General features: G+C 42.1%; 1 protein-coding gene across 1 annotated transcript; it reads right to left on the reverse strand.

The window, feature by feature from the left end:
* Nucleotides 1–11241: 11241 nt before the first annotated feature.
* On the reverse strand, nucleotides 11242–17173 carry LOC138901284 (uncharacterized). Its single transcript, XM_070189036.1, has 4 exons — nucleotides 17119–17173; nucleotides 16393–17013; nucleotides 14490–14756; nucleotides 11242–11495 (listed from the first exon to the last, which is right to left on the reverse strand). The coding sequence occupies exons 1-4, from the start codon at nucleotides 17171–17173 to the stop codon at nucleotides 11242–11244; spliced, it is 1197 nt and encodes a 398-aa protein (XP_070045137.1).
* Between the last annotated feature and the right edge of the window lie 1053 nt (nucleotides 17174–18226).

Raw genomic sequence — 18226 nt, forward strand, 5'->3', positions numbered from 1 at the left:
TGTTTGATGAATTAAAGGGGTGGGATAAATCTGAGTTGTTGGATAAGTTTAATCAACGACTCAGGGAATTTCGGGCAAAATAAAAGAAAAGAGGATATAAGAGATTTAATAGTGGTCGTTGGATCATGTTGATCCGATGGTTGGTGCTAAACCTGGAGAAATAAAATGGGAAAAAGAAGGATTAATCTGAACCATTGATGATCTTAATCAACGGCCTCTAGTGAGTGTGTTTCTTCTGAGAGTGTATTTGAATCTGTTGACGTGGCATGGTGAGATTGGTGGAGGTGAGATGGTAAGGGTTGCCAAATGGGTGTGGGTGGCTTGGTCTTGGGGTGGGTGTATTTTTGGGCCTGGGTATTGAAGAAGTAGGTTGGAAATAAAATTAATATTTTGGCCATTCTAATTAAACTCCACCAATTGATATTATAGCATGTTTTAAATCTTAACCCCCTTTTATTTATTTATTTATTTTAAGCAAATATACCAATAATCTAAGTGCTTTGTGATATTTTTTATTAATAAACAAAACCTAAACAAGGTGTCAAAACGTCTCACAAATAGTATAAAAGTAGAACATGGAAGTACATCACACCTATTACCAAAGTTGGGTAAAATGCCCAACTGTGGTAGTACACAATGAACTAAATCATACTTATGATAGTAAACTATGAAGAGTGGCCAAGTATATACATGAGCAAAGCTATCCCAATGTGTGCGTCAAGCATTTCACATTTTCTGCATTCTTAATTTTAGGCATGAGCAACACAAATCCTTTTGATCTAAGAACTCCAAATGATGCCAATAATTGGAATAAGGTTGTGACATATCCAAGAGGCCGGTTAAAGCACACGCAAGTGGAAACAATGACACTTCCCAATTCAAGGCAGCCTTCTTTTCCTTGTCATTTGACTTAAAACAATTGTGAGTAATCCATGTATGAGCGCATGAGAGCCAAATGTATATACCTTCCTAATGTATCATAAATGACACATGTGATTGGCTCTTATACCAGTTTGAACCTATAACTCCTACAAATTCAATCCAAGACCACTGCCAACACCTAGTAAATCTGGGCAGTGTAGTGTTCAAGCGGGTAAAATGAGGTCTTTTCCATATGTGATCACTGTTATTACCTGTATCTCAAGGCTCTAAAATGTTCAAGGAGTCCAATACATGGTACATTGCAAACCTTAGGACTCTATTAGTTGTCTTTAGGTCAAGTTAGCACTCAATGCTTCTGTTTGTTTTTTAGCAGCATGAATGTCACAACTGAGGTGGCTCGACCATTCCTGTTTGTGATGACCCAGCCGATCGTCTTGTGTATTGTAGACTTGTTCCCCTATTTATTGCTAATTTTATGTTCATTTGTGGTTACGTGACTTTTTATATGGTTGGTTTGGTTCCGAGGATGTTTCGGAGTGAATTGGGACACTTAGTCCCAAGGTTGGAAGCTTAAGTTGAAAGAGTTGACCGGAGTTTGATTTTTGTATAAATGACACCATAATAGAGTTTTGATGGTTTCGATAGCTTCGTATGGTAATTTTGGACTTAGAAATATGTCTGGATATTGATTTGGAGGTCCGTAGGTCGTTTTGACTTAAATTGGCAAAAGTTGGAAAGTTGAAGGCTTGGAAAGTTGAAGGTTTGACCGAGAGTTGACTTTATTGATATCGAGTTTGGATTTTGGTTCTGGAAGTTGGAATAGGAATGTTGCATCATTTATGACTTGTGTGAAAAATTTGAGGTCAATCGGAGTTGATTTGGTATGATTCGGTATTAGTTTTAGAAGTTGGAAGTTCATTAGACTTGAATTGGGATGCGATCGTGATTTAGATAATTTTTTATGTGATTTTATGCTTTGACTAAGTTGGTATCATGATTAAGGACCTATTAGTATGTTTGGCTGAGGTCCCGGGGGCCTCGGGTGAATTACGGATGGTTAACAAATCGAGAGTTGGACGTAAAGTATTGCTGAAGATTTTTGGTTGCTGGTGTAATCGCATCTGCGGTGGGCTTGGTCGTAGATGCGAAGACGAAGGTGCGGCTGGAGGGTCGTAGGTGCGAAATAGGGGATGGATTGGGCAATTTTGCAGGTGCGTGTAGAGGTTCCGCAGAAGCGAAGTCGTTTCTGCGATGGGTGTTTCGTAAAAGCAGATTTTGGACTTGAGGGACTAGGACCACAGATGATGATAACTTCCACAGGAGCGGACACGCAGAAGCACAACTAGGACCGTAGAAGCGGCAAGTCGGGATTCTTAGAGGGCTTCGCAAAAGCGAGATTTCTTTCACAAAAGTGGAACCGGGGGTGTGTTAGTTGAGCCCGCAGAAGCGAGATCGCTGGGAAGTGTTTAAAATCGAAGGGTTTGGTTGTTTTTCTCATTATTGAGATTTTAGAGTTCGGACTAGGGCGATTTTTGGAGAGGTTTCCACTTAGATTGAAGAGGTAAGTGACTTTTAATCACTTTTGTCCATAAATATTGAATACCTATTGCTTATTACACCTAATTTACATGAAACTAAGTTAGAATTTGGGAATTTTTGGACTATGTTATTGGAGAGTGAAATTTGAGGATTTGAGGGGCGATTTGTGGTTGGAATTGGATGATTTTGGTATGGCTGTTCGGAATTTGTGAATTTGTTGGTTCCGAGGTATGAGCCTGGGGTTGACTTTTTTACTTGAGTTAAAGATCTTAGCTTTATCTTTTAGAATCACTTTCTATAGCTTTTATTTATAGTATTACGTTAGTTTTTGCTAGATTCGAGCCTTCCGGAGGTGGATACACGCGGGAAGGGCTTGTTAGCGGAGTAATTTGGTTTTGCTTGAAGTAAGTATCATTTCTAAACTTGATTGAGGCACTAGTTGCCTGAATTATTTGTGATAGCTACTTGTTATGGGTGCGTACATGTGTGGGGTTTGAGCCCATGTGCTAACACTGGGTTATTTATCCATGCTCGGGGTAGTATTTAGGCTATGTCATGCCTCAAATTGATTGTTAAGCTTCATACTGAGTTGTTTATCCTATGTGTACCCTATGTGAGCTGTTTGTACCACGTTGAGGTTCCATTGAAGTTATTTTTCCTGTTGGAACTAATAAAACTGCTATTCCATGATGAAATTATATGTTTTAGCTGTGACAACACACATTGCACATGCCTACACTATAGCATTCTAGATATACCAGTGTAGGAGTATGAAATTGGTAACCATTGATCATGTACATGTATTCTCTCATATATTTCCTTTCTCTATGTTGTGAGCTGGACTGGTAGCCAGTGACCACGTCGGGTGGATTATGATTGTTGGCACGTGAGTTGTCTGTGCGGTTGATATTATTGGCACATGAGTTGTCCATGCGTATCCAGATGTTGATATTATTAGCACGTGAGTTGTCCATGCAGTGTGTGGATACGGAACCATCCCCCTAGGGTCACCCTCTCATGTTTCTCTCTTGATGGTGTACATGCGGATAGTTAGGAAAACTGATCAGTGGTTTGGTACGAATATGGTAAGGTTGAGGAAATATGGCCAGTGTTTGTTTGGATTTTGCATTTCATCTTTACTTGCAATTTCCATCATCAATTACCTGATTTAACTGCATATCATCTCTATATGCTAAACAATTACTAAACAGAGTATTTGAGTAACTGTACACATACACACATAGATGCTTCTTCCCATGCTTTATGACTTGATGTAATTATTGTTCTATATTTGTTTAAATGCTCACACTATACAGGTTATCGCTAGTATCATTTATAATTCGTGCTTCTTTTACCTCGCCGAGGTTAGTTACTATACTTATTAAGTACGTTAGATCGGTTGAGCTCATACTACACTTTGCACTTAATTGGGCAGATCCAGGTGTGCGGACCAGTTATCAGCAGTAGGCTTGCTTGTTGGACTGAGTTCGAGAGACGCGGTAGAGCTGCATCCTTGGTCGCATTTTTTACTTGTCTTTTCCTTACATATTGTTGTTATTGTTCAAACAGTGTTATTATTATTCAGGTTTAGACTTGTATTCCATTGTAGAGCTCATAACTCCGTATTCACTAATTTCTGGAGGATTGTCCTTATATTGGCAGTATTTTGTTACATTGAGGTTTTGGATTTATGTTATTTCTGTAATATATGTTGTTTTGGCTCTTTATTGTTATGTTTTGGCTTGCTTAGCATATGTGGTAGGCACCATCGCAACGGGTTGGGAATTTAGGTCGTGACAAGTTGGTATCAGAGCCCTAGGTTCATAGGTATTACGATTCATGAACTTTAGTAGATTCTTATAGATCGGTGCAGAGACATCTGTACTTATCTTCGAGAGGCTACCAAACTGTTAGGAAACTTCACTTTCTTGTATTCTTGTCGTGCAGATTTGTAATTTCCGAAATTTTAACTTGAATCTTCTATTCTCTCATAGATGATAAGGACATGTGTGACTAGATCAGGTGGACGGTCACCAGTATCACCAGCTAGGGCCGCGAGAGGTTGGGGTCGCAGTAGAGGCCGAGGTGTGGCTCGTACTGCAGCTAGAGCAGCACTTGTGGAGATACCAGTTGCTCCAGCTCAAGTGTCGGTACCAGATGTGGTTGAGTTGGTAGGACCAGCTCAGGCACCAGTAGTGGCCACTGTGATTCCTGGCCTTCAAGAGGCCTTAGCCCAAAATCTTTCTATGTGCAAGAGTCTGGCCCAGACAGTCTTAGTTCCAGCTACACCAGCCACTTCACAGATCAGAGGAGGTGCCTAGACTCCTGCCGCTCGTACTCCGAGCATCTAGCTCAAGGACTCTAGACATCGGGTGTATTTCCAGTTCAGTCAGTTGCCGCCGCTAGGGCCGAGTTTGGTCCCCATATGAGTGATGAGTAGCAGAAGAGACAGGAGAGGTTTGGGAGGCTTAAGCCACTAGAGTTCAGTGGAGCAGAGTCGGAGGATGCCCAGGATTTCATAGATAGGTGTCAATGGATTCTTCGTATAGTAGGTATTTTGGACACCAGTGGGGTTTCATTCACTTCTTTTCAACTGACGGGGCATCTTACCGATAGTGGAAGGCTTATGAGTTAAGCAGGCCAGCCGATGCAGCGCCACTTACATGGCATGAGTTTTCAGTTCTCTTCTTAGAGAAGTTTGTCGCATAGACTCGCATAGAAGAGTTGTGTAGGCAGTTTGAGAAGCTATACCAAGAGGGTATGATAGTGACAAAGTATGAGATAAGATTTTCAGAGTTGGCTCATCATGCGGTATGGTTGGTTCCAACTGAGAGGGAGAATATTAGGAGGTTCATTGATGGCATCAACTATAGATTACGCTTCATTATGGATCGGGAGGTTACGATGGGTGCGAGGTTTGATGAGGTGGTTGATATTGATAGACGCTTAGAGTTGGTACAAAAGTAGGAGCATGAGGCCAAGAGGCCTCGTAGTTCAGGTGGTTTCAGTAGTGCCTCATCTGAAGGTCAGTCCCATTATAGCAGAGGTCATTCTTCTAGACCCATTTAGGCATCCCGCCATGTTCCTCGTGGTTCTTTAGTTAGCCACAGTTCCTACAGTGCCAACCCAGCTCAGTCATCATTCAGTGCATTGCCGGCACAGAGTTCTTACCATTCTTCATCTGCAAAGGGTTCCACAAGCAACTATTCAGATCATCATGGTCAGCAGTTATGTTAGAGGAGTGGTTGTTTTGACTGCGAGGAGTTGAGTCTTCTCAAAAGGGATTACTCCAGAATATTGGGTAGAGCTCCATAGCAAAATTCTCAGCCTATAATTCCAGTACCAGTAGCTACACCACCCGCACATCCAGCTTGGGGTGGGGATTAGTCAGCTCGAGGCCGCCCTAGAGTGGGAGGTCAATTAGGTGGCGATCTGGCCCGTTGCTACACATTTCTAGACAGGCCAGAGGCAGTTGCTTCTGATGACATAATCACATGTATTGTTTAAGTATGCCACAGGGATGCTTCAGTATTTTTTAACCCTGGTTCCACTTATTCATATGTATCATCGTATTTTGAGCGTTATTTGGATATGCCTTGTAACTCCTTAGTTATGCCAGTTCATGTATCTACATCGGTGGGCAATTCTATTATTGTGGACTGTGTTTATTGGTCGTGTGTGGTGTCTATTGGAGGATTAGAGACATGAGTTAATCTTTTACTACTTAGCATGGTTTATTTTAACATGATTTTAGGAATGGATTGGTTGTCACCATGTCACGCTATTCTAGATTATCACGATAAGACTGTAACATTGGCAAAGACGGGATTGCCTAGGGTTGAGTGGAGAGGTTCTCTGGACTATGTTCCCAGTAGAGTGATTTCATATTTTAAGGCCCAACGGATGGTTGGAAAGGGATGTTTGGCATATTTGGCCTTTGTGAGGGATGTTGGTGCTGATACTCTTACCAGTGAGTCTGTTACAGTAGTGAGAGATTTTGCAAATGTGTTTCCTACAGACCTGTCGAGCAAGCCACTCAACCAGGACATTGATTTTGGTATTGATCTGGTGCCAGGCACTCAGCCCATCTCTATTCCATTGTATCGTATGGCACCAACATAGTTGAAGGAATGGAAAGAATAGATTCAGGAGTTACTTTATAAGGGATTCATTAGGCCTAGTGTGTCGCCTTAGGGTGCACCAGTTCTATTTGTGAAGGAAAGGGATGGTACTATGCGGATATGTATTGATTACAGTCAGTTGAACAAGGTTACAATTAAGAACAAGTACCCATTACCACGCATTAATGACTTATTTGACCAGCTTCAGGGTGATATTGTATCTCTAAGATTGATTTGAGGTCTGGGTATCACCAGTTGAAAATTCAGGATTCCGATATTCTAAAGATGCCATTCAGGACCCACTATGGTCTACAAGTTTTTTGTGATGTCTTTTGGGCTGACCAACACCACAGCAGCTTTTATGCATCTGATGAACAACGTATTCCAGCCATATCTTGATTCTTTTGCCATAGTATTCATTGATGATATACCGGTGTACTCCCGTATCCAGGAGAAGTATGAGCAGCATCTGAGGATCATACTCTAGACCTTGAGGGAGAAGAATCTATTTGCTAAATTCTCCAAGTGTGAGTTTTGGCTTGATTTAGTGGCGTTCTTGGGTCATGTGGTATCTAGTAAGGGGATTAAGGTAGATCCGAAGAAGATTGAGGCAGTTCAGAGTTGGCCTAGATGGTCTTCAGCTTCTGAGATATGGAATTTTCTTGGTTCGGCCAGATATTATAGTCGTTTCGTGGAGGGTTTCTCGTCCATTGTTGCACCTTTGACCAGATTGACCCACAAGGGTGCCCCGTTCAGGTAGTCTGATGAGTGTAAGGAGAGGTTTCGGAAGCTCAAGGTTGCCTTGACCACAACTCCAGTTTTAATTTTGCCTTCATCATCGGGTTCATATAAGGTATATTGTGGTGCTGCACGTATTGGTATTGGGTGTGTCTTGATACAGGATGGTAGGGTGATTTCCTATGCTTTGCACCAATTGAAGCCCCACGAGAAGAACTACACCGTTCATGATCTAGAGTTGGCATCCATTGTCCATGCATTGAAGATCTGTTGGCATTATCTCTACGGTGTGCCTAGTGAGGTATTTACAAATCATCGGAGTCTATAGCACTTGTTTAAGTAAAAGGATCTAAATTTGAGGTAGCGGAGGTGGTTCGTGTTGTCAAAAGACTATGATATCACCATTTTGTATCATCCCGGGAAGGCCAATGTGGTGGCCGATGCCTTGGGTAGAAAGGCTGAGAGTATGGGTAGGTTTGCATATATTCCAGTTGGTGATAGGCCGCTAGCATTGGATGTTCAGGCTTTAGCCAATCAGTTCGTGAGGTTATATGTTTTGGACCCTAATCGGGTTCTTGTAGGCGTGGTTTCTCTATCTTCTTTATATGAGGGCATCAGAGAGCATCAGTATGACGACCCCATTTTCTTGCCCTTGAGGACACGGTGCAGCACGATGATGCCAAGGAGGTTTCTATTGGAGATGATGGGTTGTTGCGGATGCGGGGTCAGATATGTGTGCCCAATGTGGATGGGTTACGTTAATTGATTCTTGAGTAGTGTCACACCCCAAAATCGAGGAGCGTGACCGGTGCTTAACTGAGTAAACCCAGTCGAGCAAGCCTAATTTACATTAACTTCTCATCATGCATGATTTACCATAACATAATTAGATCTTGGCTTTCATATTGGATACATTTGGCTCAATGGCCTAAATTTCCTTGTCATGGTGGGTACACAGCTTTATAAATAGCTGTAAATACTGTGAACATAAATACATGACAAAACTCAAAACTTTAAGTTCATAACCCACAGTGTACATGGAGCTTCTATGAAAATGGATACCTATATACATAAAACGAACTAGACCTAAACACCCACTAGAACTGTAGTGGGCTCACCATAAGCTGAGTAGTGAAGAAGAACCCTATCAAAGATCCATATCATCCTGTAGAAGTATACATGCATCCATTAAAAGATGCAGCGCCCCCGACAAAAAGGACGTGAGTACATGTGGAATAGTACTCGTATGTAAGGCAGTCAAAACAACATATAAAAATATGGTAACTCAAATAAGAGGCAAATAAAGTACATCAAGAAACTACGAAACATACCATAGAATCACATTTCAAGTCTAATTATACTTGCATCATTCTAAACTTCTTTTAGGATCTACTGAGCCATATGAACTATATGTGGAATACATAATATAATATAATTGTAACAACATGTACAAACAAGGCCAATGAAAGTGGAACCTTCCTCCCTTATTTTATACAACACATTTCATAGACCGTCCTTAGTGTTCACATATCATATCATACACCTATGCGTCACATAGACCGTTAACAGTGTTAGCATATCATACCATGCAACTATGCGTCTCGTGGACCGTTCACAATGTTCACTTACACAATACAAATGCACCTATTCAAGGGCTTGGAAATACAACATGAATATGATGGATCATAGCATCAATAAAAGAGCTTAGATAGCCGTTAACGCCAAGCAAATTTATTAAGAGATTCCATCCAAATTTATAGATATTAAGTCGGAGATCCTTTATAACCACCTTTACACAAAGAGTCCCTTCCGCCTCACCCCAATATATGCAGGTGGATGTGTATCACCATACCGCAATCCATACACGATCATGCCACCTCACCCCAATATATGCGGGTGGAAGTGTATTCAACAATACCACAATACCTACACAAAGCGGTCATGCCGCCTCACCCTAATATGTGCAGGTGGAGGTGTATTCCAAAATACCACAATCCCTACACAAAGCGGTCATGCCGCCATACCCCAATATGTGCGGGTGGAGGTGTATCACAGTACCAAAATCCCTACACAAAGCAGTCATGCCGCCTCACCCCAATATATGCGGGTGGAGGTGTATCAAAATACCAAAATCCCTACACAAAGTGGTCATGCCGCCTCACCCCAATATGTGCGAGTGGAGGTGTATCACAATACCAAAATCCCTACACAAAGCGGTCATGCCGCCTCATCCCAATATATGCGGGTAAAGGTGTATCACAATACCAAAATCCCTATACAAAGCGATCATGCCGCCTCGCCCCAATATATGCGGGCAGAAGTGTATTCCACAATACCACAATCCCTACACAAAGTGGTCATGCTGCCTCACCCCAATATGTGCGGGTGGAGGTGTATCACAATACCAAAATCCCTACACAAAGCGGTCATGCCGCCTCACCCCAATATATGCGGGTGGAGGTGTATTCCACAATACCACAATCCCTACACAAAGCAGTCATGCCGCCTCACCCCAATATATGCGGACGGAGGTGTATTCCACAATACCACAATCCCTACACAAAGCGGTCATGCCGTCTCACCCCAATATGTGCGGGTGGAGGTGTATCACAATACCAAAATCCCTACACAAAGCGGTCATGCCGCCTTTCCCCAATATATACGGGCGGAGGTGTATTCCAAAATACCACAATCCCTACACAAAGCGGTCATGCTGCCTTATCCTAATATGTGCGGGTGGAGGTGTATCACAATACCAAAATCCCTACACAAAGCGGTCATGCCGCCTCACCCCAATATATGCGGGTGGAGGTGTATTCCAAAATACCACAATCCCTACACAGAGCGGTCATGCCGCCTCACCCCAATATGTGTGGGTGGAGGTGTATCATAATACCAAAATCCCTACACAAAGCGGTCATACCGCCTCACCCCAATATGTGCGGGTGGAGGTGTCTTCCAATCACAATACCATATATAAACTCAAAGCGGCAAAGTTTGTTATTACATTTAAAGTCGTAATTTTCCATATCATTGGAATACTTCATGTTTATGCTCATCATGGAGAAACACAACTCATTACATTAGCACATGCATGGTAAATCAATAAGTCAATTTCAATGGCACATGAGCCAAATTTCTTTCCTTAAGGTTCATCATCATTTAGCATAGGACATCTCCCTTTCATCTCATTATTCACTCACTTGACATCTTGAGGTCATTAGTGTCACGCCCCAAAACCGGGGAGCACGACCGACGCTCAACCGAGTGAACCCGACTGAGCAAGCATGGTAGATTCCTTCTACCCAAACTCATTCAAGAATAAAGAGAATATATGTTTTCCTTAATTAAACAATAAAGTGGTCATGTCTGCAATTATCAATTTCTTACCAATAGTTTAATCATTTTTAAAGTCTCAAATGGACAAGTAATACAACCACAACATAACATAGTTTGTCTTTCCCCAACACCAATACATAACCCACACTATGTCTACGGAGCCTCTATAGATAAAGATGAGTACAATGATAATGCCGGCAACAAGGCCCCGGTTATACCTCAAACAGAATACACAAAGAACAAAAGATGCATGACCCCGAGATGAAGAGGGGCTCACCAAGTCAGCTGGGAAGAAGGTGTACTGCTATCACTGATCAATGTCTCCTGCTGTGGAACCACCTGCATCCATTTAAAGATGCAGCGCCCCCGTAAAAAGGGACATTAGTACCGTCGAATAGTACTAGTATGAAAACTAAACACCGATTTAAGAATTCATAAATACAAGATAAATATGATGGACCAGTGCGGCAATAGTATAATATAGATAACCGTCTCAACCATAGCAAGCTTATTAAAAGCTATCGACAACATTTATAGGATTTAAGATTAGATCCTCTATAACCATCTTCACACAAAGCAGCCCTGCCGCCTCACCTCAATGTATGTAGGTGGAGGTGTACGTTTAGTACCACAACTCAAATCCCTCTATACCTTCTGGTAGAGTCAACACCGGCGCTGTAGCCAATCTTGCTTTTAATTCCTGGAAACTCCTTTCACAAGCATCTGACCATTGGAACTTAATTGCCTTCTGCGTCAATTTAGTCAATGGAGAGGCAAGAGTAGAAAACCCCTCCACATATCTTCTGTAATACCCATCTAAGCCTAAGAAACTGCGAATCTCTGTTGGAGTTGTAGGCCTCAGCCAATTCTTCACAGCTGAAATTTCGAAATTGAGGGTTAGGGTGTAGAATCTTATCTCTAGGATGAAGACCTAGTGAGTTTTCCTTCTCAATCTTCCAAAACTTAGGGAAGAATTGAAGAACAATTATTGGAGAACACTTTCTCACTCTAGGGCACCCTCTCTCACTCTAAAATGTCAGATTGTCTCTCAAAAATGGCCCAAAACGTGTATTTAACGAAGTAGGGTCGTGTTTTAAAAACCCAAAAATGAAGCTCCGGAACTGGTTCTGCGGTCGCATATGCGACCGCATAATGGTTATGCGGACCGCATATCGGTCGCATAATTGGTTACAAAATAGCCCAAAGAATTGCATGTTATGCGGTCACTATGCGGTCTGCATAACTGTTATGTGGTCGCATAATGCACCGCATAACAGTTATGTGGTCGCATAGTCGACCGCATAGCTGCTTCCAAAATAGCCCTCTCTTGCTCACTTCTGCGTCCATTATGCGGCCCGCAGAGTGATTATGCGGTCGCATAATGGACCGCATAAACACACTTTTTCGGCAAATATTTTTCTTTACTTTCCTGTGCATTGTTCAACCCTAAAGGTCCGAGCCGCGAAGAATTTCTATAATCCTCAAACACGTAAGCATAGTCCGGCACCATGAAACATTATTTTCTTTACAAATTTTACCAGGCCTTACACTTAAGTATTTTGAAATTTTTTGGGGTGTTACATTCTCCCCCGCTTAGGATCATTCGTCCTCGAATAAGGGTTAAATTCTTTTATTAGCATCTTATGCAACTCAGTCTTTCATACCACGCACCAGCAACCCCAAATTTGACTAACTCCCTAAATTTCTAAAAATTTCACCAGAGTTTCCTTTGTAATTAGGCCTATCCACCTGTCAGAGAGCCCCAGAAACACATCCGAACAACATATACACATTCCAAAGACGTAACATAACACAAAACAACACCAACTATGGCCACATAAGCAATATATTTTCAGAAAGGAACACCCTTAACGCCAATTGTTCAAACAATACAAAATTCATAAAAAGAAAGTCTTATAATTTTCCTAGATCACAACTTTATAAATACATGGTCATTCAAACAAATAAGGATACTTTTTCTTCATTTCTTCCTCAGCCTCCCAAGTAGCCTCTTCAACCTGTTGGTTTCGCCATAGCACTTTTACGGATGTAATTTCTTGATTTCTCAATTTTTGGACTTGCCGATCAATAATAGATACTGGAATCTCTTCATAAGTCAATTCTTCATTAACCTCTACAGTCTCAACCAGAACAATGACTGTCGGGTCCACAACTACTTTTTTTAACATAGACACATGAAACACCGGGTGTACTAATGACAGCTCATGTGGTAGCTCAAGCTTGTACACCACCTCACCGATCCTCTGAATGATTTTGTATGGTCCGACATACCTCAAACCCAATTTTCCTTTCTTACCAAATCGCATTACACCCTTCATGGGGGAAACTTTCAAGAATACCCAATCATCTTCTTTGAAATCCAAATCCCTACGACGAACATACGAATAGGATTTCTGACGACTCTGAGCAGTCTTCAACCGCTCCTTAATGATTTTAACTTTTTCCATAGCCTGATGCACAAGGTCTGGCCCTATCAAATCTGCTTCCCCAATTTCGAACCACCCAATGGGAGATCTATATCTCCTACTATATAAAGCCTAGAACGGTGCCATCTGAATGATAGCATGATAGCTATTGTTGTACGCAAATTCTATAAGTGGTAAATAATCATCCCAGCTACCTTTGAAGTCCAGAACACAAGGGTGCAACATATCCTCAAGCGTTTGAATAGTCCACTCTTAGTTTGCGGGTGAAAGGCTGTACTGAGATTCACCTGAGTACCCAAACATTGCTAAAATTTCTTCCAAAATTTAGCAGTGAATTGTGCTCCCCGATCAGAAATGATGGAAACTGGGGTGCCATACAACCTAACTATTTCTTTGATATAAACTGAGCATAATGCTCCGCTGTGTTGGTAGACTTAACTGGAAAAAAGGGTGCTGACTTTGTGAGTCGATACACAATCACCCAAATTGAGTCAAACTTGTGTGGAGTGCGCGGTAATCCTACCACAAAGTCTGTATAAATCATTTTCCATTTCCATATTGGAGTTTCTATGTTCTGTGCCAACCCACCGGGCCTTTAGTGTTCGGCCTTCACTTGCTGACAATTTGGACATCTTGCCACAAAGTCTACCACATTCCTCTTTATATCATTCCACCAATAGACTTCCTTAAGATCATGATATATTTTCGTAGAACCTGGGTGCACAGAATACCTAGAAGTGTGAGCTTCAGTCAAAATTCTTTCACGGAGACCATCCACATTTGGAACACATAGTCACCCTTGGTACCTTAGTGTACCATCATCCATTCCTAGAGAAAATTCCATGTCCTTATGTTTATGAATCCCCTCTTTTAATTGCACCAACAATGGATCGTTGTATTGCTTCTCTTTGACTTCCACAACCAGTGATGATTCAGCACTATTTTTGCACAATTACCCCTCCTTCATTAGAGTCCGCAAGAAGAACTCCCAAACTAGCCAATCGGTAAACTTCTTTAGCCAATGGCCTTTGATATGCCTCCAAGTGTGCTAAGCTACCCATAGATTTTCGGCTGAGAGCATCCGCCACAACATTAGCCTTCCCTTGATGGTATAAAATATCAATGTCATAATCCTTGAGTAATTCAAGCCATCTTCTCTGCCTCAGATTCAATTCCTTCTATTTGAAAATATATTGAAATCTCTTATGGTCCGTGAATATATCCACATGGACCCCATATAAATAATGACGCCAAATTTTCAATGCAAATACCACCTCTGCAAGTTCTAAATCATGTGTTGAATAGTTCTTTTCATGATTCTTTAGTTGCCTATAAGCATAAGCTATCACCTTCCCATGTTGCATTAATACACACCCAAGCCCGATTCTTGAAGCATCACAATATACCACAAATCCCTCTATACCTTCTGGTAGAGTCAACACCGGCGCTGTAGTCAATCTTGCTTTTAATTCCTGGAAACTCCTTTCACAAGCATCTGACCATTGGAACTTAATTGCCTTCTGCGTCAATTTAGTCAATGGAGAGGCAAGAGTAGAAAACCCCTCCACATATCTTCTGTAATACCCATCTAAGCCTAAGAAACTGCGAATCTCTGTTGGAGTTGTAGGCCTCGGCCAATTCTTCACAGCTGAAATTTTCTGAGGATCAACCTTAATTCCCTCACTAGAAACTACATGACCCAAGAATATGACTGATTCAAGCTAAAATTCACTCTTTGAAAACTTTGCATATAACTGGTGTTGATGTAGGGTTTGCAGAACTACCCTGAGATGATCGGCATGGTCTTCTCGACTTATATACAAGAATATCGTCAATAAACACTATCACAAAAGAGTCGAGGAATGGCTTAACAACTCGATTCATAAGATCCATGAAGGCTGCTGAGACATTTGTTAGCCCAAAAGACATCACCAGAAATTCAAAATGCCCATACCGGGTCCTAAAAGTTGTTTTTGGAATATCCCGCTCCCAGATCTTCAATTGGTGATACCCGGATCTTAAATCAATTTTGGAGAAGTACCTGGCACCTTGCAATTGATCAAACAAGTCATCTATCCTTGGCAGTGGGTACTTATTCTTGATTGTGATCTTATTAAACTGCCGATAGTCAATACACATTCTCAGTGACCCATCTTTCTTTCTTACAAAAAGGACTGGTACGCCCCAAGGCGACACACTCGGCCGGATGAAACCCTTTTCTAGCAAATCTCTTAAATGTTCCTTTAGCTCCTTCAATTCTGTCGGTGCCATTCTGTAGGGTGGAATAGATATAGGATGTGTATCTGGCATCACATCAATCCCAAAATCAATATCTTTGTCTGGTGGGATCCCAGGGAGTTCATCCGGAAATTCATTCACAACAGGCACGAACTCAAGTGTAGGTGCCTCAATATCGGTGTCCGTAACCCGGACCAATTGGTAAATACATCCCTTGTTGATCATTTTCGTGGCCTTAAGGTAAGAAATAAACCTACCCTTCGGCACTACATCATCATCCTTCCACTCAATAACTGGCTCATTTGGAAATTCGAACCTAACAGTTCTGGTTCGGCAATCAAGCTTGGCAAAATAATAGTAAAGCCAATCCATCCCCATTATCACATCAAAATCGACCATTCTCAATTCAATAAGATCAGCCACAGTGTCTCGACCACGCAATGTGACAACACAATCCCTATAAACCCGCGCGGCCAAAATAGACTCACCAACCGGAGTAGATACAGAGAACGGCTCATGAAGTTGTTCTGGTTCTATCCCAAATTCCATAGCAACATAAGGAGTGACATATGACAAAGTGGAACCAGGATCAATAAGAGCATATACATCATGAGATTGGACAGTCAATATACCTGTGACAACATCTAGAGAAACCTCTGATTCCCGACATCTCCACATAGCATAAAATCTGTTATGTCCTCCCGAATTCTGTGCACCACCCCTAGCTGCACCACACCCTATGGGTGTTGGGTTGCCTCGAGCTGGAGGTGTTGTGGATGTAGTAGTTGCAGAATTAGCTGGCTGTGTCGCACCTCTGCATATATTTCGGCGGGATGAGCGGCAATCTCTCTGAATGTGACCCCTCACACCACACCCATAGCATACTGGTAGGTCTATGAAGCAGGACCCAAAGTGCATCCTCCCACACTTAGGGCATGGAAGCCTCCACTGCTGAAACCTTCTGTCGGACCAACCCTGCTGGTGGGGTCCCATGTTGCCCTGACTGGGTACAGATGACTGTGCACCCATCGAAGACTGGGCGAATGATTGGGAAGGTCCTGATGACGCTCCCCTGAATGCTGACCTACCACCACCACCAACGGAAGAACCACCAAAGTTGCCCGCGGACCAGGCCTTGCTATTACTCTGACGCTCCATTATATTCTTTAATTTGCGGGTCTCTGTGGCTTGAGAAAATACCACCATCTTACCATAGTTCATATCGGAATTTAAGGCAGCTATAGAGGCCTCATTGATAACCAATGGGCTAAAGCCCTGTACAAACCGACGCACTCTAGCCTCCATAGTGGGAAACATGTGAATAGCAAACTTGGACAGGCGCGCAATCTCCATATGGTACTCCCACACATTCATACTACCCTGCTTCAGGATTTCAAAATCAACAGCACAAGCTGCCTTAGTTTCAGTAGGCAAGAAATGATCCATAAAGGCATCTGTGAACTCACCCCACCTTGCCGGAGGGCTTCCCTCCTCACGGGATTCCTCCCACAACTCAAACCAAGAGTAGACCACCCCTTTCAGGCAGTAGGAGCCCAATTCTACTCCATCTATCTCTGTAGCATGCATAACCCGAAGAGTTTTATGCATCTCATCAATGAAGTATTGGGGGTCCTCCTCGGGATTAGCACCCGTAAACACTGAAGGATCTAACTGAAGAAACTTGTTAACCCTGGAACTAGCAGATTCCCCTGGATTGCTGGAAGAAGTAGGCCCAACACCCGATCTCTAGGCCTGAGAAGCCACTATTTGTGTCAACATTTGTATGGCTCCCCTAATATCAATATCAGACACACCATAATCGAAAGCTGGAGCTGGAGGTGGAACTGGAATATTAGTTGGAGGGACCATTGCACCCTCAGTAAGTGTAGGGACAGGTGCGGTTTGATCAGTTGTAGTAGAGTCAGGTAGTGTAGTAACTGGAGGAATATCCTCACTCCTTGGGTGCTCACCCGCACCATCAATTATAGGGTCAACTGTCACTCCTGGGGTGACATTGGCTCTTTGGCCAGTTCTTGCCTTCTTCTTAGGTGCCATGTACTGAAAATTAGAGCAACGCAGGAGTTAAAGGAGGAACAATCTTACAACCAGCTTTATCGCACGATCAAGAACATGAAAGAAGGGTATTATTCCTAAATGCCCATGTAGCATCCTAATTATAGATATGGTCGACAACACACCGATAATAAGGACTCTACTAGACACAAATCCGAGACATCCTAGGACACTTTAAAACCCTAGGCTCTGATACCAAGTTTGTCATGCCCCAAAACCGGGGAGCGCGACTGGCGCTCAACCGAGTGAACCCGACCGAGCAAGCCTGTTAGATTCCTTCTACCCAAACTCATTCATGAATAAAGAAAATATATGTTTTCCTTAATTAAACAATAAAGTGATCATGTCTGCAATTACCAATTTCTTACCAATAGTTTCATCATTTTTAAAGTCTCAAATGGACAAGTAATACAACCATAACATAACATAGTTTGTCTTTCCCCAACACCAATACACAACCCACACTATGTCTACGGAGCCTCTATATATAAAGATGAGTATAATGATAATGCCGGCAACAAGGCCCCGGCTATACCTCAAACAGAATACACAAAGAACAAAATATACATGACCCCGGGATGAAGAGGGGCTCACCAAGTCAACTGGGAAGAAGGTGTACTGCTATCACAGATCAATGTCTCCTGTTGTGGAACCACCTGCATCCATTTAAATATGCAGCGCCCCCGAAAAAAGGGACGTTAGTACCGTCGAATAGTACTAGTATGAAAACTAAACACCGATTTAAGAATTTATAAATACAAGATGAATATGATGGACCAGTGCGGAAATAGTATAATATAGATAACTGTCTCAACCATAGCAAGCTTATTAAAAGCTATCAACAACATT

This window comes from Nicotiana tomentosiformis, chromosome 11 (assembly GCF_000390325.3).
Source record: "Nicotiana tomentosiformis chromosome 11, ASM39032v3, whole genome shotgun sequence".
NCBI lineage: Eukaryota > Viridiplantae > Streptophyta > Magnoliopsida > Solanales > Solanaceae > Nicotiana > Nicotiana tomentosiformis.

What these genes read in the sequence shown, in the direction of transcription:
- LOC138901284 (XM_070189036.1), bottom strand. Translation starts at nt 17,173, where the DNA reads ATGGTCCCTCCAACTAATATTCCAGTTCCACCTCCAGCTCCAGCTTTC. An exon ending in AGCTCCAGCTTTCGATTATG is followed by an intron (nt 17,014 to 17,118) that starts GTGTGTCTGATA and finishes CCAGCAATCCAG; the next exon opens with GGGAATCTGCTAGTTCCAGG. An exon ending in TTCTTCCGTTGGTGGTGGTG is followed by an intron (nt 14,757 to 16,392) that starts GTAGGTCAGCAT and finishes TGGGTCATGTAG; the next exon opens with TTTCTAGTGAGGGAATTAAG.